The sequence below is a fragment of the Dermacentor albipictus genome, chromosome 3, assembly GCF_038994185.2.
Source record: "Dermacentor albipictus isolate Rhodes 1998 colony chromosome 3, USDA_Dalb.pri_finalv2, whole genome shotgun sequence".
Taxonomy (NCBI): Eukaryota; Metazoa; Arthropoda; class Arachnida; order Ixodida; family Ixodidae; genus Dermacentor; species Dermacentor albipictus.
In genome coordinates, this window is record NC_091823.1 from 12,132,623 (window position 1) to 12,156,649 (window position 24,027).

The 24,027-nt window shown below is 47.8% G+C and overlaps 1 protein-coding gene across 5 annotated transcripts in view; it reads right to left on the reverse strand.

Annotated features, from left to right (window-relative positions):
* The window catches only part of LOC139057231 (sortilin-related receptor-like), an 84,569-nt gene that overhangs the window by 44,320 nt on the left and 16,222 nt on the right, over nucleotides 1–24,027 (reverse strand). For all 5 annotated transcript variants that reach the window (XM_070535086.1, XM_070535088.1, XM_070535087.1 and 2 more), the window contains exons 9-12: nucleotides 23,159–23,395; nucleotides 21,542–21,598; nucleotides 20,167–20,313; nucleotides 17,907–18,053 (exon numbers count right to left, since the gene is read on the reverse strand). In XM_070535086.1, the coding sequence (XP_070391187.1) occupies nucleotides 17,907–18,053; nucleotides 20,167–20,313; nucleotides 21,542–21,598; nucleotides 23,159–23,395 (588 nt within the window). The remainder of the gene's footprint in view (nucleotides 1–17,906; nucleotides 18,054–20,166; nucleotides 20,314–21,541; nucleotides 21,599–23,158; nucleotides 23,396–24,027) is intronic.

The window sequence follows — 24,027 nt, forward strand, 5'->3', positions numbered from 1 at the left end:
GGTCATTATATCGCCTAGTTTTTGTATTGTTACTCTTGAAGTCATGGTGTATTACATATATTGTGTATCCTTGCAATTTTACAGGGTGTTTCAGCGAAAACTTTCAAAAATCTTTAAGAGTTGCCTGTGGCAGATATCACAATTATAGTTGATGAGCTGGTCCACTCGAAGCGGCGGATAATACTTACACAAAAAATTGAGATGCAACATTGACCAGTCAACAAGAATTCACTAATTAACGTTTTAGCTAATTTATGTCCCACATTGCAATTTACAAATTTTGGCCGAGGAGTTCGCAAGGGGGATCCACTTGGAACGAATTCTCAGGACGACACCAGTTTCGAGATATAAATTCCCGAACTTTGCGGAGACATGCATTGCCGTTCCAGTCAAAACGTCGTTTCATGCACTGAAGCATACAAGTAATTGGAACGCCAATGCATTTCTCCGCAAAGTTCGAGAATTTATATCTCGAAACTGGTGTCGTCCTGAGAATTCGTTCCAAGTGGATCCGCCTTGCGAAGTCCATTGCTAGAATTTGTAAATTGCAATATGGGGAGATAATTATCTAAAAAGCTAATTAGAGAATTTTTGTTAATTAGTCGATTTTGCTTTTCAACTTTTTGTGCAAGTAGAGTCCGCCGCTTCGAGTAGGCCGGCTCATAAACTAGAATTGAGCTATCTGCCATAGGCAACCTTTAAAATTTTTTGAAAGTGTTCGCTGAAACATCCTGCATGCAGTTTCCCCTATTTTTTTTTACCTTTCAAAACAATGAATCGCCGTTTTTTTTTTACTGTTCTCTTTTTTTGTTATTCTCAATGTGTGTTTGTGCTTATGGGTAGCTGGCGCTTTGTCAGGCATTCATTTGCCTTTTCGCCAGCGCCCACGGAAAATCTGTACCATAATTGTTCGAAAATAAGCAAACTCAAAACAAACTTCCAAAGGTGCACAGTGCATCCTGTGTAAACCTACAACCCCAGGCGAGCAACTGTATATGTATCTGTCCTATCTGTGTTCTATCCTGTCGTATCTGCAAGTAATACAACATACGAAACGTAAATTGCGACGTTCTCATCGGGACAACGGAGGGGCAAGAATTTCGAACTTCGTCAGAGATGGCAACTATGGCGTGCGCAAACACACAAAGACCCAACAACAGTACTGCTTAAAGGTTGCAACAGTACACTCACGAAAAAAAATACATGGTACCATGGAAAATTCTGCAGTGACCTAGTTGGAATTGCGTTCGGGTGTCGTGTTTTGTTCGGTCCCGTCGTCACTTTGTCCAACTGATTTATTACGGTACCATGGCTTGCGCGAAAACCCAGTAATAGTGTTAGCATCGCCAACATAATGACAGGACAAAGCGCGTTACAAAGCCGTGAAATTAAGTTATACGAGATTGCAGCAGGAGTGACCAGGTGCAAAATTAATCGAGAAAACGGTTGTCAAAATGGGAAAACGGGGAAACAAGTACGAGGGCAAACGTAAAAAAATACCTTGTGTGATAATCATTGGATTAGATGGCCAGCCACTTGACGCCAAGGCCGCCGACTTACATTACCAATAGTGCGAATCTTAGGCCCGTCGTTGTCCGACAGCTCATGCTGTAGCTAGCATCACTGCCTCGGGATTTGGCTATTGCAATCGAGAACAAGTTTACGTAACTTCCAAGTGCCTCTCAATCAGCTAGTGCCGCAAATATATTATATGTGACTAGAATGAAAGGGGAGAAGCAGATGGAGTTGGGGCTGTTGACATTGGCACGTTCATTCCAGCAGACGTTCACCGTCGCAACGCGCAAGCCCCATCACTGCAACGGTGTACACTGCCCAGGAATTGCAGCAACCATCACCGTGTACCCTTTGCTGAGTGCGAAAAGGTGCGCCCATGCCAGGCGCGCAGGCGCACTAGCAGTCGTTCGTGTGCCGCAAATGCCGACAGCCCGAGGCGACGCCCACACAGCGGTGAGGGCAGAGTATATTTGTGAGTGGAATTCGCAATATCGTGTGTGTTTGCCTTGGTCATTTACCCGCTGTTTACCAAGCGCTGTTCTAATGCGTATTCTGACCTTAGTGGCTTAAGTGCACTTTTCGTTGCGGTGTCGTGCTATATTCGCGCTCACTCTGGCTCTTCTTTGTCCATGCTGACATAAACATAGCATCTACGGCAGTTCGTTCTATGTATACCCTTCGTCTGAGCAAAGGGACTGAGTAATTATCTGCTCCCACATAAAACTAATCTAACATTTCTCGCATTTCTTCTGTAACATTTTCTTGGCTGTTAGGGCATGCTAGCACAACGCGTTCGTCAGCTACGACATTTGACTTTACATTTTTCTGTGGTTCTGGGGGAAATGTATTGGAGGAAGGAAGGAATAGGGGCTCCTACTGTACTGTCACGAACAAATACTGGAACGAGTGAAATCATATTAGTCCTACATACCCGAAACATTGTGCTTGAAATTGGGGACGTATTACGTGAAAACTAGGTGAAATTGATTTCCAACACATCTCCCTCCGCTGTTACTCGGCGTCGGCGCATTTGTCCTACTTTGCGCGGTGACTCAGTGGTCATATCAAACGAGCTCGCTGCATTTCATGTAGCTATCAAACAAAGTGCAGTTACCGTTGTACGCATTCCACCTGCAATAACAGCGCGGTTATCGCCACGTGATATAGCACGTCAGATACGCCTTCTCCACGTGCTTGTCACAATGGCTTACTTGATCATACCTTCGACGCACGCTGCAACGTTCTTTGTACAGGCACAGAATTTGAGCCATTTCATAAAACCTATCAAGAAACTTCCTGCATTTCTGGCACTCTCGGTTAAAATTTTCTTCTCATTTTTTTTGCATCTTCAATCAGAAAGTTTTCAGAGCACGGAATTGGGAAAGAAAAAGATGACATTTTGCAGTGGCTCATATTATCGCTCTTTGAATAAAAATGCGCATTTAATTCTTCTTGGCATCACCACTGCATCTAAAGTAATGGCCTAATGGCGAAATCGCTAGGGAATTCTTCTCTTTTCGTGGATTCCACGTGTTCCGAGAACTTCTGCGGTTGGTTGTACATGGTAGCCCACGTCGCATAACCGTAAGCGACAAGAGCTGCTCTCTAATTCATTACTGGATCCCTCTTGTAGAACAGCTTTACGACAAAAATTTAACGAGCCAAAAATGTCTCATTATCAAGAAAACAATCATCACCAGTTTAGCGTATTATTACTTGTGTGCCATATGTCTATCGTAGTTACGTTTTGTATATGTTTATTGGTTAATGGTGCAGCACTCTTCTTTAGCTTTCGTAGCAGGCAAATAGTGGAAATAGCACACTTCGTGAATGGGTATCTGCGTATGTCAATTTTTCTGACGCTCTTCTGCAGCAGAGTATTAAAACAGATATCGATCCTAGGAAGCCTCAGGCTATTGATCCAGATGCATATTATGCTATTGTCTGTGTATCCCTTTTATTTCTTTAATAAAATATTTATTCTATTCTATTCCACGCTCGTGCTTATTTCTTTTTTCTTCTCACTCTTTCTTACTGTACTTTCAAACCCTTCAGCAACACGCACTCGACTGTATCAAAACTTTCGCTAAAGTGTGACTCCGACTTTGAACATTATCCCCGTTTCAGCACACTTGCGAACGCTTCGAAACGCATGTAGCCATAAATCTTCGTTAAACCGGGAGTTTCCGGAACCCGCTGTTTTCAAAAGAAAACCGCTTTGCTGGAGTCGGCATCTTGGGAAGAAAACCGAGCAAGAAACGACAAGATGACGGTGCATTTTCGAGCTGTCCTGTATTTTTCTTTTGTCTCTCTTTCGTTATTTCTTTCTTTCAGCTTTCAAAGTTGTCGGTCTGATCGAATCTTTGTCTTCATTCGAAGTAGGTAAACTAACAAGAATTCGGAACTTCAAGATTCATTGTTATAGAGCTGAGTATTCGCACCGATCGAATGAAGAAGACGGAGAAAATGTAATTTAACGCAGACAAAGACCCATGCAATATTTTAGGCGCATCTTTTCTTTTTTTTTCTAGTCCAGCGCACAGGTGCGTGAGCCCAGAATTCAAAGTCAAACATCACGTGGTATGGAATAACTGGAACATGACATGGAACACAACTGCAGGGCTCACAATGCTATTCTCCTGGTGTCTGTGACGTTGAGGCGCTTCAGTTACACTCTGATATTAAGCCACCTGATCCAGCTTTTGGTTCGTGCGACAATGCAGCAGGTGCAAATTAAAAAATTAATGCAGTAGAATGAAGGTCATAGAATAAGTGCTATAGTTATTTGCGCATGAGACAACGATGAACGCCAGTACAGCCACCTAAGGTCAACAATTATTCAAATTCAACTTTTCTCATTTTCAAAAAAGAAAACGAAAGGAAGAATAAACTGGCAAAACCAGAACTGACATGGGATGCAGTTGAGTATTGAAGTCTAACGTCGCCGCAGTTGACGTAACTCTGGCACCGCCCATCAGTTATGTTAACTTTAACTATGCTCGTTTCCTTCCGATTCTAGCCAAAAGAGAATGCAAGGCGAAGCATACGTAAGTTGCAAACGCCCTAATGATGACTGCTGTGGGGAGTTAAGACGGCGAAGGGAGTCGATCCGTTAAGTCATGATACGGTAACAACTAACACACAAATCGCGGGCTCCATGATATACAAAGGAGGGCAGTGTGTAGTTCACCGATAGATAAACAAAGTTTAAGTGTAAATGTCGATATGGATGAAACTTTTTCACCTTGAGCGGCAATAATTTCGAACACAGTCTAATTTATTAAAAATAGCCAAGAAGAATAGATATATATAATCTGGACAGAAAGGAAGACGAATGGACAGCCTTAGGGAGACGTCAACTGACAACTCCATTTTATTTGCGTGCTTACACGTGCGTATTTAGCAACTAAGTTTTGCAGAATCCCACAAGGTGGAAGAAGATGTACGAAAGAAAAAGTGTCATTCCGACCCGAGTGTAGCACAAGGCTACAAAGGGAATCCGCGCGAGTTTCACAGAAAGAAAGGTTCAAAGTTGAAGAAAGATTTCTCCGGGTCCAAGCATCGAATATCGAACCAACGCCTTTCCCCTTCCTCCTTCCTCTGTCTTGTGGGCTTCCGCGGAATCGATTTGTCATACTCTGCGCTCCTTCGAGATGGCGAGTTGTCGAGCTCGTTCTGCGATCTGTTGGCCTCCTGGTTAGCTCCGATGGCCGAGCGACCGGCTCCGAAAAGCGTTATTCCCGGGTTCGAGACCCTTGACCATGACGCTTTCTTTTTTTTTTTAGCTGCGAAGTTTTGTTTTTAAGAAACTCCTAACGTGTTTCCTTTGCCGTTTCGTACTACAATCGGCATTCCTTTTCTTGTTGTTTTTTTTCACGTATTTACATGCCGTTATTTTTTCCCACATTTACATGCCACAACGCATACGAGAAACAAGAAAAACAACTACAAATCAATGTTACGCCATCATGATACTGTTAACTATGGCAACGAACAGTGAATTATCGAGCTCAGCGGAACTGTCATTTGCACTTGTTGCTGCGCTAATTAAGGTCATACTTATTACGCTGTACTAAGATGCGAAACATGGTGAAGTATAAAAAAGGGAGAAGAAAGAGTGAGTTTTCTGTCTTTTTCTTACTTCCGATTGTTTCCCCCGTCCTATTACAACGTAATCAGTAACTTTCATTGTTTATCAGAAAGAGAAATGGACGGCGCCTGCTCACATACCCTCCCCTTCCGACGACCTAGTTTGTCTGGATCCAGCTCAACACCGTTACACCTTTTTATTCTTGCGTTGCTAGGTTTCATTTCATTTAATCTTCAATTCAGCCCATATTTTTGGCGTTGGTTAATTTGTTGGTCCCGATGTCGCACCATCTATCCAAAGCTTCCAGCTTAGTCAAGTAAACTGAACTTCCACTTTGCCCAGCTAACAGCTCTGCCTTCTTTGGCCATTGTTAAACGCCAACCTTGTTTGGCTGCTCCAACTGGCTATTGAATGACATCTCCCCCCCCCCCCTAAAAAAAAGAAAGAAGGATCCACGCGTATTCGAGTGAAACGTTCCAAATCGATTGACATAACCTACAGTTGAAGTGCGCTGACAATGACCCTACGCGACTTTGCAAGATATATCGATTCAACAGCAAAGCCGGGGTTCATTCGTCACGTCTCTACGCCGCTTCTATATAAGAAGCCATTCACCATCATCGTACACCGCGTGCGACGAGGCGGCCTCGTGCTGCGTTACGAGTCAATGAACTCATCTCTGCACCTGTTCGAATCTTCTTTTATTTCTGCAGTTGCTGCACTTGAGGGCACCGTCATTTCCGGAAGCTCTTTTGCGCAGCTACCCACTGTTTTGACCTTTCGGCATGGTGTACTTTTCTTGCGTTGCCGGCACGTACCCACCCGACACAGACATTATTAGGAAGTAGTTCCGGGTCCTCTAAATTCCATAACTCTCGCTGAAAGGCCCACGCAGGCCATTGCCCCCGTTATGGACACGTCGCGGATCCACATTCTCGCCAACCCAATATAAATTAGAGTGAGACAACACCACTCACGTCTGTCCTAACCGCCAGAAGTCAGACAGAAAAACTGCTCCCGCGATCCTCTGCCCCCGTCCTTGTTCTGCTCAAACGAAGTGAAATAACAGCGATTAACGAGTATAAGCGCAAAGAGAAAGAAGGATGAAGAAAGGAGGATACAGTAAGAAAGAAAGCTACCTTGGATTGAGGCGCACCACCTCAAGATCCAGGAATAATGCGTTTCAGCAAATCAGTCGTTTAGAATTTGGCGCTCGTTCTACGCGATCTTCCTTGTTCAGTAGGCCGGCAATTTCGACGCTGCACTTCTCTACTTGTTTCACTGTAGTTTAAGACATTTAGAACATATTGTTACGTAGGAAGACACCGACGAAAAGCTATTTACAAGTATATTTACAAGGCAATGCGCCGCAGTTGACCAAGAGGCAACAGCCCGCGCTATAGCTTCCAATCGTCGTCTTCGTCTTCATCCTGCGCGGCTCTTTGTCATTGGGAATACTACCCCGTAGCATTACCCCCGGCGGCAAATGCGCCGTCCTGCAGCGACTAAAGGCTGGACTCTGAAGCAGTGTAGTAGCTCTTGAGCCTACTGACGTGCACAACATCACTAGACGCCAGAGTAGATGACGAGGTTGAGCTCACAGGAGCAATTTCATAAGTCACAGGCGTCACCTGGCGCAGCACGCGGTAGGGCCCTGTGTACCGCGAAAGGAGCTTTTCGGAAAGTCCAACGTGACGACAGGGCGACCACAGGAGCACGAGTGCACCAGGCGAAAACTGTACGTCACGGTGGCGGGCGTTGTACCGACGCTGCTGCGTGGTTTGCGAGTCCGTCAGTCGAGCACGGGCAAGCTGGCGTGCATGATCGGCGAGGGCGATGGCGTCGCGCGCATACTCGGTTGTTGAGGTCGCAGCAGGAGGAAGTACCGTGTCAAGGGGCAAGGTCGGTTCGCGACCGTAGAGTAGATAAAATGGAGAAAATCCGGCGGTGTCGTGCCGGGAAGAATTGTAAGCAAAGGTGACGTAAGGAAGGGCAACGTCCCAGTCGTGGTGGTCCTTCGAAACGTACTTGCACAGCATGTCAGTAAGAGTACGGTTTAAGCGCTCTGTCAGGCCACTGGTTTGAGGATGGTATGAGGTAGTCAGCTTGTGTTGAATAGAGCAGGAACGCACAATGTCGGCGATAACTTTCGAGAGGAAGTTACGACCACGGTCAGTAAGCAGCTGTCGCGGGGCGCCATGCACTAAGATAATGTCACGCAAGAGAAAGTCGGCGACGTCAGTGGCGCAACTGGTAGGTAGAGCCCGCGTGATAGCGTATCGGGTGGCGTAATCAGTTGCGACGGCTACCCATTTGTTCTCAGAGGATGATGTGGGAAAGGGACCGACGAGGTCTAATCCAACACGAAAAAACGGTTCCACAGGGACAGTGATCGGCTGGAGATGACCGGAAGGTAGCACCTGAGGTGTTTTCCGACGCTGGCAGGGATCACAGGCAGCAACATAGCGTCGGACGGAGCGAGCAAGACCAGGCCAATAGAAGCGGCGGCGGACGCGGTCGTACGTGCGGGTTACGCCAAGATGTCCTGCAGTGGGTGCGTCATGCATCTGAAAGAGCACAGTTTGTCGTAGATGTTTTGGTACGACAAGAAGAAGATCAGGGCCATCAGGGAGGAAGCTCCTTCGGTACAGAATGCCGCCCTGGAGGACATATCGGCGAACGGATGCGTCGGTAGGTGTAGAGCGCAGACGCTCGATGAGTACTCGCAGCGATAGGTCTCGGTACTGCTCATCGGCGATGTTAGCGAAGGCAGACACAGAGAAAATGCCGTCGGTGGTACTACTGTCGGCGTCGTCAGGCTCGTCTACCGGGTAGCGAGACAGGCAGTCAGCGTCCTTGTGTAGTCGGCCAGATTTGTAGGTGACAGAGAACGAATATTCTTGGAGGCGTAAGGCCCAGCGACCAAGTCTTCCTGAAGGGTCTTTCAAGGAGCATAACCAACAAAGCGCGTGATGGTCTGTGATAACGGAAAAGGGTCGGCCATATAAGTATGGGCGGAACTTCGCAACCGCCCAAACTAGGGCCAGACACTCACGCTCAGTGATGGAATAGTTGCGCTCCGCGGGCGAGAGGAGCCTGCTGGCGTAAGCGATAACACGGTCGTGGCCACGCTGGCGTTGTGCCAGTACTGCGCCAATTCCGTGACCGCTGGCATCAGTACGGACTTCGGTAGGCGCAGAAGGATCGAAATGGGCCAGAACGGGAGGCGTTGTGAGAAGATCGATGAGAAGCGAGAATGCAGAGGCCTCGTTATCGCCCCACTGGAAAGGGGCGTCGTTTTTCAAAAGCTCGGTATAGTGGTCGTGCTATGGCCGCGAAATTTTTGACGAAACGGCGAAAGTACGAGCAAAGGCCGATGAAGCTGCGCACATCCTTGACACACGTAGGAACAGGGAAGTGCGTAACAGCATGGATCTTGCCAGGGTCCGGTTGCACTCCGTTCGCGTCAACGAGATGTCCAAGGACGGTAATCTGGCGACGGCCGAATTGGCACTTCGATGCGTTGAGTTGCAGACCGGCTCGCCGAAAAACGTCCAGGACTGCTGAGAGGCGCTCGAGGTGCGTAGCGAATGTTGGGGAGAATACTATAACGTCGTCCAAGTAGCACAGGCACATGGACCATTTGAAACCGTGAAGAAGTGAGTCCATCATGCGTTCAAAAGTGGCAGGAGCGTTACATAGGCCGAACGGCATCACCTTGAATTGATAAAGACCGTCGGGTGTTACAAAGGCAGTCTTCTCGCGGTCGAGATCGTCCACGGCAATCTGCCAATAGCCGGAGCGAAGGTCAATAGAGGAGAAATAGCGAGCACCGTGGAGGCAGTCAAGGGCGTCATCAATCCGAGGTAGGGGATACACGTCCTTTTTGGTAACCCTGTTAAGGTGCCGATAATCCACGCAAAAGCGCCATGAGCCATCCTTCTTTTTTACCAGCACAACCGGTGACGCCCATGGACTGCATGACGGTTCAATAATGTTTTTGGCAAGCATTTTGCGAACTTCGGTGTGAATCACTTGACGCTCAGCCGGGGATACTCGATACGGGCGGCGATGAATAGGAGGAGCATCGCCGGTATTAATGCGATGTTTAACAGCTGTTGTTTGGGCCAAAGGACGATCGTTAAAGTCAAAAATATCTTGGTAGGAAATCAGAACGCGGTAGAGCGCACGAGCATGCTCGGAGGGCATGTCGGGTGCAATCAGTTTCTGTAAGTTGGCGATGGTACAAGTTGCCGACTGCGATGGTAGAGGAGGATCGGTTGAATTGTCGTCTACTGAAATCGATGCTACAGAGTGATCCTCGAATGAGCAAAGTTGGGCCAGAGACATCCCGCGTGGCAGCACTTATGTCGTCAAGGCAAAATTGACCACTGGCAGGCAGACGCAATTCGCCGTAATAGATAAAATAGTATGAGGTAGTGTGATCCCGTGTGTAAGGAGGACGTCTTGCATAGGAGCCGCGATGTAGTGACCGTCGGGCACTGGTGGGGATGACACGAAGTCAACGTAAGTCAGTGCCGAAGGTGGCAAGCGAACGAAGTCGACGGAACTGAGGCGAGGAAGGTGTTCTTCAGTGGGGTCCAGAACAGGCAGGTCGAGGCGGAGAGTACTGGCAGAGCAATCGATGAGAGCAGAATGTGCGGAGAGGAAGTCGAGGCCAAGGATGATGTCGTGGGGACAGTGAGCGATGACTGTGAATAGCACGGTAGTGGAGCGATCGGCGAAGGAGACGCGGGCGGCACACATACCAATTACGGGGGCTGTTCCGCCATCGGCGACACGGACAACAGGCGTCGTGGCGGGCGTGATTATTTTCCTCAGCCGGTTACGAAGACCCGCGCTCATTACCGACAAATGCGCCCCAGTGTCTATGAGAGCTGATACAGGAACGCCGTCGACTTGCACGTCAAGAAGGTTCAGATGAGTGGGCAACGTCAGGAGAGGATTTGGCGGCGTAGGGAGCAATGCAGCGTCACCTCGAGGCGCTGCATCGTCTAGTTTTCCGGCTGGGAGCGGCGTCCGAAGGGAGTCGGCGAATAGGAACGACGGGGCTGGGGAGAGCGAGATTGTCGTCGTTGGGGCGAAGGCGAACGAGAGTAGGGGCGGTTCGGCGCAGGAGAATCGGTGGCGGCATTATCTGAGCGGGCAGCATAGGGACGAGAAAGGCCACCTGGGGGGCGAGAGTAGGCAGTATATGTAGACTGGTTCAGGGAACTCCAGCGACTGCGGCAGTGCCGAGAAATGTGCCCAATTTGATGGCAGTGAAAACAAATTGGCTTGTCGTCTGCAGTGCGCCATTCAGAGGGGTTGCGGAAACGTGGTGGGTAAGAAGGTGCGGGACGGGGTGGAATCGAAGATGCCGGGTGGGGATCAGGGCGATGGGCCGAGCAGATGGTGTGAATACCCATGTTGGCGAACTCCTGGCGGACAACTGCCTGGATCAGGGAAACAGTGACTGAGGGTGCATTGGAGGGGCTGGAGTCGAACGCAGCCGGATAGGCGGCCTCGATCTCACGCCGGACAATCCTGGTAACATCGCCAGTGTTGGTGGGACGAGGAGCGTCGGCACAGGAAGATGTCGCTGGGGTGTTGGGCAGACGGGCAAACTGTTGGTCGATACGTCGGCTTTTAGCGAATTCCAGGCGGCGGCACTCTTTTATAACTGCATCCACCGTCGCGACGTTGTTAAAAACGAGCAAGTTGAAGGCGTCATCGGCAATGCCTTTGAGGATGTGGGAGACCTTGTCGGACTCAGTCATGTGTGCGTCAACTTTGCGGCATAGAGCCAAGACGTCCTGAATGTACGTGACGTAGGGCTCCGTTGACGTCTGCACACGACCGGAAAGCGCCTTCTGCGCGGCAAGTTGGTGACCGTAGGGGTTGCCGAACAAGTCTCGAAGCTTTTGCTTAAGCGAATCCCAACTGGTCAGCTCATCTTCGTGCGTCCGATACCAAACTCGAGGTGTGCCGCCGAGGTAAAAGACGACGTTGGCGAGCATGATAGTTGGGTCCCACCGGTTATTGCGGCTGACGTGTTCGTAAAGGCTGATCCAGTCCTCGACGTCTTCCCCATCTTTTGCCGAGAATACGCCAGGATCACGGGGAGCGGAGAGGGTGATGTAGGTCGTCGAAGGGGCAGCAGGTGTCGGAGCCGGTGGAGTCGGGTTGGCGTCGCCGGGAGCCATGAAGGTTGGCTCGACGTACCGTCCACTGCGAAGCTCCGTGACGAGGTACAGGGAACGTCCACCTCCACCAAATATGTTACGTAGGAAGACACCGACGAAAAGCTATTTACAAGTATATTTACAAGGCAATGCGCCGCAGTTGACCAAGAGGCAACAGCCCGCGCTAGCTTCCAATCGTCGTCTTCGTCTTCTTCCTGCGCGGCTCTTTGTCATTGGGAATACTACCCCGTAGCAATATTCTCGAATACAGTAAAAGCTCGTTAATTCGAACCGCAAGGGGAAGCCGCTTCAGTTCGAATTAACGAAAGTTCGAACTAACGAAAGTGAAGGAGGGCAACAGCACACTGCGATTTGGAAGCAGTAGGGCATGTCAGAAATTTGGCGTGTCAGAAAGTGATGGCGTGTGCCGCGGGCACACGCCATCTTCAAGTCGAAGCTCTGGGTCCGACTGTGCCACACCACCGATGTCCACCGAAACGAACGTTAGCCGAGGCTTAACACCATCACAATGAATCGCGATGGCCGATACCTCCTAAGCTGAAAACAGAGGTGCACAACCGATGAAGACTGCCGAGACAAAGATGCTGAACATGTGAAGGTGGCGAAGGCCCTGATTCGTTGGTTTTTGATTGCAAGCGCAGCTGCGACGTACTTGATTCGCTGTGTTTTGGAGCTTGCCGTGCCATCTCCGCACAACATCAGCAGCTGTACAAGATTTGCAAAGCCTCCGACATTCGCAATGGGCAAGAAGTCTCGGAGGTTACGTAGAACGGAGAGGCGGCAGCCGCTGCTGCCTTCTGGCTGACCCCGCGTCGGTTAGATTTTTTGCCGATTTTGCCTTCTCTCGCCGTTCTCTCCGTTTCGGAGGCAATACAGCCTTGTGTGTAGGCAGTAGGCGCGCTTCTCTGGCCGTGTGCCAGGCGAGCGTAGTTCGAATTATCCGTGAGGGCACCTTCTCGCGTTCGAATTAACGGACTTTTTTATACATAGACTTCTGTGGAGCTTGGCCGGACCAAATCGTACAGTTCGAATTATCCATAAATTCGAATTATTGAAGTTCGAATTAACGAGCTTTCACTGTATAGCCCATGTTATATTATTGAAAGCATGTTGTCAGTTCCTATTAAAATGCAAATATGCACGAACTGGTTACAGTAGCAATGGTATGGTTAGGTACCCGAGTCGTCAAGGCAGGGCCAGGACAGACAGAGCTCCTTCTTTGAACTGCTTGGTCCCGGTGAAGTTTACTTATGTAAATAGGGTCACGTTATCATTCTGCCAGAGACAGCTTCTTTATCGGTCCAAGCGAACCTTTCGAATATGGCCTGAGCTCGCCAAGTTAAACGCATTACTAAAATATGGAGGCATTCGTTCAAGCTGCCTATCATGGACCGAGAATTTTCGAAAAAAAGAAAACGCAACGCCAAGCACAGGAACAAAATGGTCGTTCTCTAATCCTGTTCGAGCCAGAACAGACAGGTAGCCTTTTTTTTTTTTTAAGGAACAGAATTCCAAATATGTGAACGGAAGAGTGGAATATTTTCGGCTCTTGGGCCGAAACAGGGAAGGGTGGAAACTTGAATATAAGAGCGTCCGTTGGGACCAATGAAAGTGTTCAGCCCATACGGCGTAATTCCTGTAATTATCGGGACCTGCGCATGTGACTGTATACTAAACCGTTTACCACTGGTGCTGGTCTTCTTTTTTTTTTCTAATAAACGAAGACAGACATCTTTAGGTTTCCGGAAATACATGCATATCCAGACTCCTGGCGTCATCTATTGCCTCCTTTCTGAAATATTGGCTGGAGCTGTGTGCAAAGCGGCCGGATCCCACAGGGACGATAGACGCGTGCTTGTTGCAGCAGATGCAAGGAATCACACAGCAGCTGGAAAAACAAAGTTTACTTAATCGCTAAGCAACGATCATTAAATGAATGAAACATCCGGTGATTCATTGAGGATACTTCGTTAAATTCCGAAATAATAAATACATTAATTTGAACTTACTTCAAATTGACGGGGTTGAACACAGTTCTGAGTGCAAACGTAACCCCTTGCTAAGCAAGAGCACCGTCATAAGTCACAGTATTTCGGAAAGTAATGCAAAACAATATTTTAAGAGGTGTGACGTTCGACCAGGTTTTATGAGAAATTCGACGTGTTGTTCGGTATCGCTGTCAGATAACCTCCTAGAAAATAATACCCAGCGTATCATCATCATCATCAGCCTGGTTACGCCCACTGCAGGGCAAAGGCCTCTCCCATACTTCTCCAACTACCCCGGTCATGTACTAATTGTGGCCATGTTGTCCATGCAAATGTCTTAATGTCATCCGCCCACCTAACTTTCTACCACCTCCTGCTATGCTTCCCTTCCCTTCGAATCCAGTCCGTAACCCTTTATGACCATCGGTTATCTTCCCTCCTCATTACATGTCCGGCCCATGCCCATTTCTTTTTCTTGATTTCAACTAAGATGTCATTTACCCGCGTTTTTTCCCTCACCCAATCTGCTCTTTTCTTATCCCTTAACGTTACACCCATCATTCTTCTTTCCATAGCTCGTTTCGTCGTCCTCAATTTCAGCAGAACCCTTTTCGTAAGCCTCCAGGTTTCTTCCCCATACGTGAGTACTGGTAAGACAGAGCTGTTATACACTTTTCTCTTGAGGGATAGTGGCAACCTGCTATTCATGATTTGAGAATGCCGTCCCTGCAAACTTCTTAATCTCATCCGCCCACGTAACTTTCTGCCGCCCCCTGCTACGCTTCCCTTCCCTTGGGATCCAGTCCGTAACCCTTAATGACCATCGGTTATCTTCCCTCCTCATTACATGTCCTGCCCATGCCCATTTCTTTTTCTTGATTTCAACTAAGACGTCATTAACTCGCGTTTGTTTCCTAACCCAATCTGCTCTTTTCTTGTCCCTTAACGTTACACCTATCATTCTTCTTTCCATAGCTCGTTGCGTCGTCCTCAATTTGAGTAGAACTCTTTTCGTAAGCCTCCAGGTTTCTGCCCCATAGGTGAGTACTGGTAAGACACAGCTATTATATACTTTTCTCTTGAGGGATAATGGCAACCTGCTGTTCATGATCTGAGAATGCCTACCAAACGCACCCCAGCCCATTCTTATTCTTCTGATTATTTCAGTCTCATGATCCGGATCCATGGTCACTACCTGCCCTAAGTAGATGTATTCCCTTACCACTTCCAGTGCCTCGCTACCTATCGTAAACTGCTGTTCTCTTCCGAGAATGTTAAACATTACTTTAGTTTTCTGCAGATTAATTTTCAGGCCCGCCTTTCTGCTTTGCCTCTCCAGGTCAGTGAGCATGCACTGCAATTGGTCTCCTTAGTTACTAAGCAAGGCAATATCATCAGCGAATCACAAGTTGCTAAGGTATTCTCCATCAACTTTTATCCGCGATTCTTCCCACTCCAGGTCTCTGAACACATCCTGTAAATATGCTGTGAATAGCATTGGAGAGATCGTATCTCCCTGCCTGACTCCTTTCTTTATTGGGATTTTGTTGCTTTCTTTATAAAGGACTACGATGGCTGTGGAGCCGCTATTGATATCTTCCAGTATTTTTACACATGGCTCATCTACACCCTGATTCCGTAATGCCTCCATGACTGCTGAGGTTTCAACTCAATAAAACGCTTTTTCGTAATCAATGAAAGCTATATATAAGGGTTGGTTATATTCCGCACATTTCTATATCACCTGATTGATAGTGTGAATATGGTCTATTGTTGAGTAGCCTTTACAAAATCCTGCCTGGTCCTTTGGTTGACAGAAGTCTAAGGTGTTCCTGATTCTATTTGCGATTACCTTAGTAAATACATTGTAGGCAACGGACAGTAAGCTGATCGGTCTATAATTTTTCAAGTCTTTGGCGTCCCCTTTCTTATGGATTAGGATTATGTTAGCGTTCTTCCAAGATTCCGATACGTACTAGGTCATGAGGCATTGTGTATATAGGGTGGCCAGTCATTCTAGGACAATGTTCCTACCATCTTTCGGCAAATATGCTGTTATCTGATCCTCCCCAGCTGCCTTCCCCCTTTGCATAGCTCCCAAGGCGTCCTTTACTTCTTCCCGCGTTACTTGTGGGATTTCAAGTTCCTCTAGACTATTCTCTCTCACATTATCGTCGTGGGTGTTACTGGTACTGTATAAATCTCTATAGAACTCCTCAGCCACTTGAACTATCTCATCCATATTGGTAACGATATTGCCGGCTTTGTCTCTTAACGCATACATCTGATTCTTACCTATTCCTAATTTCTTATTCACTGCTTTTATAGGCTTCCTCCGTTCCAGAGAGCATGTTCAATTCTATCCATATTATAGTTCCTTATGTCAGCTGTCTTACGCTTGTTGATTAACTTGGAAAGTTCTGCCAGTTCTATTCTAGGCGTAGGGTTAGAAGCTTTCCTACATTGGTGTTTCTTTATCAGATCTTTCGTCTCCTGCGATAGCTTACTGGTCTCCTACTAACGGAGTTACCACCGAGTTCTATTGCGCATTCCTTAATGATGCCCATAAGATTATCGTTCATTGCTTCAACACTAAGGTCATCTTCCTCAGTTAAAGCCGAATACCTGTTCTGTAGCTTGATCCGGAATTCCTGTAGTTTCCCTCTTACCGCTAACTCATTTATTGGCTTCTTATGTACCAGTTTCTTCCGTTCCCTCCTCAAGCCTAGGCTAATTCGAGTTCTTACCATCCTATGGTCACTGCAGCGCACCTTGCCGAGCACGTCTACATCTTGTACGATGCCAGGGTTCGCGCAGAGTATGAAGTCGATTTCATTTTTAGTCTCACCATTCGGGCTCCTCCACGTCCACTTTCGGCTAACCCGCTTGCGGAAAAATGTATTCATTATCCGCATATTATTATGTTCTGCAAACTCTACTAATAACTCTCCCCTGCTATTCCTAGAGCCTATGCCATATTCCCCACTGACTTGTCTCCAGCCTGCTTCTTGCCTACCCTAGCATTGAACTCGCCCTTCAGTATAGTGTATTTTGTTTTGACTTTGCCCATCGCCGATTCCACGTCTTCATAGAAGCTTTCGACTTCCTGGTCATCATGACTGGATGTAGGGGCGTAGACCTGTACGACCTTCAATTTGTACCTCTTATTGGGTTTCACAACAAGAACTGCAGCCCTCTCGTTAATGCTATAAAATTCCTGTACGTTACCAGCTATACCCTTATTAATCAGGAATCCGACTCCTAGTTCTCGTCTCTCCGCTAAGCCCCGGTAGCACAGGACATGCCCGCTTTTCAGCACTGTATATGCTTCTTTCGTCCTCCTAACTTCACTGAGCCCTATTATATCCCATTTACTGCCCTCTAATTCCACCAGTTGCACTGCTAGACTCGCCTCACTAGATAACGTTCTAACGTACGTTAAACGTTGCCAGGTTCAGATTCCAATGGCGGCCTGTCTGTATATGTAAAAGTATTTAAATACCTTTTATGATATAATACATCACCTATAAGAGTTTAATATGCGCAATCAACTTAGTTTTGTAATTATTACGACTGGCCTGATGTGACTGAAATATTTGTGCTACAAGCCCAAATTTGTTCCGCATTGTTCGTGCCGTGTCTCCGGAAAGAATAGATGAAATCAGAGGTCTTGAATACTCAAGTCATAATTCGTAACGGAAGGGTCTGCACGAACTATAATTGGGGCTTCAACAGTAGATTTGCTCAAACGCGAAAATCACAATCACCGCTATCGGCGAATGCGAAACCGGAATGCAAAGTCCGCATTCGAGAAGATCGCTTCTCCGAAAAACGTGCCTCGAAACCGCTCCATGTGCAACAGACATTAGACGGATGCCACCACTCTGCAACTCTATCAAAACATGTTCCCTCTAACAGCCCGAATATTTTGACGGTATGCGGATTTCTGGCCACGGTATACTTTTATGAAGCAGTACTATAGTTCGATCCCTGACCAAGTCAAGGCTAAGAAACGTTTCAGAGCCCGCACGGGGTTCCGCGCTGACCTTTAGCAGTCCTCCTCCGAGCTTAGGCTCAAACCGCACGAGAGATCGCGCGCGCACTCACTGCAGTTGACTTCGTCCGAGCCGTCTTCGCAGTCGGCGGTGCCATCGCACCTCCACTGCGCTGGCACGCAAGTCTTGGTCGCAAGGCAGGAGAACTCCGTCGGGCGGCATTTTCCATCCACAGGCACCGGTGGTGGGGGACGCGTCTCTGCAGAAAAAGACGCCGGCACCGGGTATGTTTTCGTCGCGAGCCACATTGCGTAAGCCACGACGCATTACTCAAACTCATAGGACAAAAGCTGGATGAAACAGTGCCTGGGAGAGGCTGGCCAACATTTCGGCTGATGTGTCTATCTTAGAAGCGTCCTTCTCATCCTTGGCGTGTTAGTTTTAAGTAGGTAATAGGGGGATGTCACCTGCCACGTTGCGCCTGTCTCGGGTCCTTTAGACTGGCTCGGCCAAATGTTTTCCTACAGTGCGTTGTCATCAGTTTCATCAGTGCCATCTTAAGTATGGCACTCTAACTTGTAGGTATATATGTGCGCACTGCGGTTGTTTTAAATGCTTGACGTGGTGACTGTATTTGAGCAGTACCTAATGGCCCCTAACGGAAAGAAGGTTGAGGGGAGGGAACGTGCAGTCTAAAGCAGTAGGAGAGGGGCTGAAGGGGGAGGCACTTGGTAAATCATGAGGGAGACGGGCTCCGCAGATGCCATTTGCTATAGAGCTACAGAACACCTTCGATATCTCTTAACCCGGCTTTGATTCGCGAACAAGTTCGGACTTGAATAACAAGCGCAGTGCGCAGATACACGTTGTTTAAGAAAACGGGTTAGGTTAGGTTAGGTTGGTTGAGTCATTCTAAAGAACAGTGATGTAAAGATAATATTTTCTTCGTTGCACATTCTTAGTACCGATGAACATTATATGTCGTTCGGTAATTACCCGCTACACTCTGCAATTATTGAGAAATTCTTTCTGAATGTTTAATTATCCACTATCAGGAGTATGTTGCAATTAAAGCCGGGCAATGCTATGGGCACATCTGAATTTTCAGATTACCACCAGTATCCACATATTCGTCTCCAAACCATTACACCAAATGTAGCGGTTTGACACGTACTTTTGTACCGCAGTACTAAATAACGTTTTTAGGCATAATATTGAGAGAAACTTCAATGCAGCCTCAGAATAGGTAACAATTATAAGCCTTGGTCCCCTGTTGACTTCAGTGCCGTGATTGCAACATCCTTTGGAAAAAGTAATAATTAAATACTTGATGAAGGAATCATCATCATCACAATCATCTTCGGCCTATATTTATGTTCAGAAGATGAAGGTAGATCAGAGATTAAAGAATACTGTGCGCTTAATGAGCGAATGAAGTTAAACACGCTGGAAACAGCTGCGACGCACGGAATTGAAGGTGCGTGCACAAGGCGCGGCTAGGCTAAGGTATACGCGTACATCGCATCTTCGAAAGGTCGTTGATTAAATGATTAGGGAATACAATGCTAGCGCACACGTCGTTGTGGACGTGCTAACCAGTGTAACCACTAAACCCGTCATTACATTGGAAAAAAGACGCAGATGCGGCGAACGAAGTTTATTTCTGTGGCCTCCTGCAAGGGGCTAGCGTATATCAAGAGACGGAGGCAATTGCAATAATGCGACTTTTGCGTCCCAGAGTCGCAACTTGGCAATAAGAAGCGTGGTAATTGGTGGCTACTGGGTTATCCTGATCACCTGGGGTTTTTCTTACCATCCGCCGAAATTCCGGTGCGCGGGTGTCATTGCACCCAACTGAATGCCACCACCTCAGCCGGGAATCGCACTGGCACCAGGGTTAAGTAAATTATCAATTATAGTCTTTCTGGCAAGAAAATTAGAAAAATGTTTCGCTGACAGCTTGTCCTGGTAGTGTATTGCATTACCTGTAGTGGGTTTTTTTCCTGGTTTCTTTCTTACGCTAATATATTTCCCATACTTTTTTTATCCCAAGGCATGTACTCCATTATTTGCAACCATCCTTCTAGACAATGAGTGGCACTCTGCGCTGTTAGTTACTTTGTAAGTTTTCCGCCACTATCGATTTATTTTGAGGGATAGAATGAGTGTCATGCCACATATTAGCTGTTTTTTTTATCTCCACAGATGTGTGATGTCAAAGCACTATTGTTCGTTATGTCGCATCTACATGTCTGGAATTAGAAACAAAACTTCGAGTACCTAAAGCAGAGTGTCAGCCCATGCAGCTGGTAAATTATGCGAAAAGGCAAAAGTCTGTCGTTGAGGTCAAACACTTTCGCTTGAAGCCTCACCCGTTTTGTTCGTGGAGTTCCCCAGAGAGCCGAAGCCTCCCACTACGCGGGGCTGTATCGTTCGGACTGTCCCATTTCTCAGCGGTGAAAGAGTGGAGTTGCCTCTGTCGACCATGTCTCTGACAGCTGGAACGTCGTTCTTGTCGTCTGTGAGAAAATTCAAACATCACTGCCCAACTAACGAAACCCTCAGTATCGCCCAACGCGACAAAATGCTATTTCAGTGTTCGTGCGCGCCCGAGCCCTACATCAAATGAGAAAGTTACCGCTTTCGCCCGAAGGCGAAGCATTGAAAGCGACAGCAGAGCTTAGCGTTCCGAATTAAGGCTCCTCAGAACGCTTGCGGGGTTAGGAGCGCCGCCAGCGGCGTTTCGGGTATCGCACCTCGATGTAGCACGAGGTGAGACCGAAGGAAAACCGGCGGCGTTTGTCAGCGCCCAAAGGAAACATTGCACTACTTCTCATTGGGCCAGTTGGTGAAGTACTGCTATAATAAGGTGAGCACAAATTCACGCATACGCCGAGCAAGGAGACAGGACGAGCGCCCATTATGGCGAGCCGCAATGTCAGACGCGTCGGGCGAGCGCGACTGCATTCTAAATACTTGTAATTTGACCCAACTTCTAACAATAAATTCTGATTCTGAAAAAAAAACAGTGTGCTGGACTGCGATATAAATACGCAGTATTAAATTATCGAATTACGTCTCAACTCTCAAGCTGCAAGTTTTTATGCGAAGCATATTACGAGAGCTCAACCCAGCTCCTCAGGCGCGGCGGTGTCGCCTTGAAACCACGTGACACCGTGACGTCACGACAGAGGAGAAGTGGCTTTGGCTCAACTCTTGCAAGACGGGCTGGGTGGGAATCGAACCAGGGTCTCCGGAGTGTGGGACGGAGACGCTACCACTGAGCCACGAGTACAACGCTTCAAAGCGGTACAAAAGCGCCTCTAGTGAATGCGGTGTTGCCTTAGAAACGCGCTGTTTCTAAGGCGTGCGTCTCTTGCTCAGGCGCACATTTCGTTGCCGCGCCGAACGCTGCTTTGCTCGACGCTCACCGCGTCCAATGCGGGGCGCGTAGTCGCTGCCCTGTAGCCCATTGTCTTACACCCCTTGGCGGGTCGACGGGAACGCTGTCGCGTTCCACTCTTGAAGGCGAAGCAGTAATGCATGAGTTGTTTCTTCGTCTAGCCGAACCAAATATAGCCAAGCAACAGCAGTTCACCAGGCTAAACAGTGGTTCAACAACTAAAATAAAGGCTAGTATGCTTCGCATCCTGGGCTTAACCTTACCTAAGCCACATCCATTTTTTTACTAATATCATATATATTATTAGGATCAAAGAAAGCCACCCGAACGAATGCATTCCATACCTAAGTCCAGAGGGCTGTCATCGAAGAAGCCAGGCCTTGCGTTGAGAACGGTCTGATCTGCGAATTTCAATACCTGTAGTCCACGCTTACGACAAACTAGACGTTACAATGAAACCCTGTTGTATAGCTGTGCAGCACATCGTAAATTTCTGGTTTTAATGCTGCCTATATTCTACACGCCACTTGCAAACACGAGCAACTACATTTTACCGGTCGAACTATCACTTCCGAATTGCTGTTTCATGTTAACCGTCATTAATAACAACATACGCATAAATCACTGGTTGCCTTACATTATGCTTTGAATCTTCGAGTGCGATCAGGCACTAGCTCCTTTGAAGCTTCGGCGTTCGATGTCACAAAGAGAAGCGGTCACTGCTTATGCAAGATTACAAGAACCGAGAAATTCGCACTTTCCCCTAAAGCTTCATAATGATTCGGAGATGAGAACCTGAAAACTGAGGGGGATTTCCAAGTAAAAACAGCCGTCATCAGGATTGATTGATTGATTGATTGATTGATTGATTGATTGATTGATTGATTGATTGATTGATTGATTGATTGATTGATTGATTGATTGATTGATTGATTGATTGATTGATTGATTGATTGATTGATTGATTGATTGATTGTGTGATATGAGAGATGGCGCAATGGAAGGCTACGGAACTGTGACTTTATAGGGTTTTAACGTGCATTAATACGTGGTAAACGAGCGTTATTGCATCCCTCCACCATAAGAATACAGCCACCGCTGCAGGGAGTCGAACCCGCAGTTTTCTGCTCGGCAGCCACTGAGCCACAACGGCAAGAGGTCGCCAAAAAGACATACCGCCCAATGCGACGCCGCTGCAAGGCGGTATATTTTACGTCGTGTAGTGGTACGGTGCATACAGCTACGCAGGTATAAACAGCACAAGGGGTCAGCGGCAAGATGAGGCATGGAGCGACAAAAAGTGCCCGAATCAGAAATTTAGGCCACAGCCTGGAGCCTTGTAGGTGACTTGTGGACAAGGCTATGACGAAAGCTGGTTTGGTCGGCATTAGTGTAGTCAAAGGTAAAAATGGAGCCAACCACAAGCTGACACACACACAAAAAGAAAAGCCCATGACATTCCGGATCTCGTAATCCCATATGAAAGCCAAAACGTCTATATTTCTTTGTTGTTGTTCTTTCTAATGTCTTGTAGTTTTTGTCATGAACTTTTTGTTGTTTGTGGTCGGCGTGTATTTTTGCAATACAACCTTTTATTTTTTTCATCAGGTCATCCCTGACGAAGAAATTCCCCCTTGTCGGAACGCTGGCTCCAGTCTGCCTGAGGCTTCCTGAGGCTTCTTCAGTCTGGCTGAGGCTTCTCACCAGAGGTGGTGTTCTACCAAAATACCAAAAATTGTACCAAGATACTAAAATGTTGTCAAATTCTGTAGTGGCGGCATTCTGAGGCAATCGAGAAGCCGTAGCAGCCCTCTGGACCAATCAGAGCCGACAAGAAGGCAAGTTTGACAATATGGCGGTATCTGACAAAGCCCGGAACAGCCCCTCAGCTGCTGTTCACATAAAGCAGCGTCCAGAGTGTACGCGAGTGTGCAGCACCGGTCACGCGCTGGCCCACTCACTGCAGTTGCTCTCGTCCTCGTGGTCGTCGCAGTCGGCCACGCCGTCGCACACCAGGGACCGCTTGAGGCAGCGCGTCACGCCCTCCACGGAGCACGCGTACATGTCCTTCTGGCAGCCCAGCCGGATGCAGTCGCGCTCGTCCGACGCGTCTGGGCACTGCGGCTCGCCGTCGCACACGCTGTCCGGCCGCACGCAGCTCACCTCGTCGGCGCACGGCAGCCAGCCCGAGCCGCAACCTGCAGCCGAACGCAATGCTCAGCTTCAGAGCCCGTAACGAGTTCAGGACGCGTGATCTTCCCCCGATTGCACTCCTCCTCTCCACCTCCAGGTACCCTCGCGCGAAAAAATCAATTTTGGCAAGAGAAGCATGCGTGCGACCTTGGCCTAATAGAGTATTGGAATACTGTGTCGGAAGACAGAGGTTGGATCCCACAATCGGTCAGGCATTCATTTGTGGCATTATGGCCGGACTCGCTCTACTTTGACCCGCCGTGGTTGCTCAGTGGCTATGGTGTTGGGCTGCTGAGCACGAGGTCGCGGGATCGAATCCCGGCCACGGCGGCCGGATTTCGATGGGGGCGAAATGCGAAAACTCCCGTCTGCTTAGATTTAGGTGCACGTTAAAGAACCCCAGGTGGTCAAAATTTCCGGAGTCCTCCACTACGGCGTGCCTCATAATCAGAAAGTGGTTTTGGCACGTAAAACCCCAAATATTATTATTATTATCGCTCCACTTTGAGGGAACGCGAGCGCGTCAGATTGTGCACGAAAGCGCAAGTTTCACAGAGATACCGAGCTATAGAAACGTCACTTTTATAAATGAGAATGTGCAAGGCCGCCCGCGGCGCATGCGCGAGCGGCTGTCGGG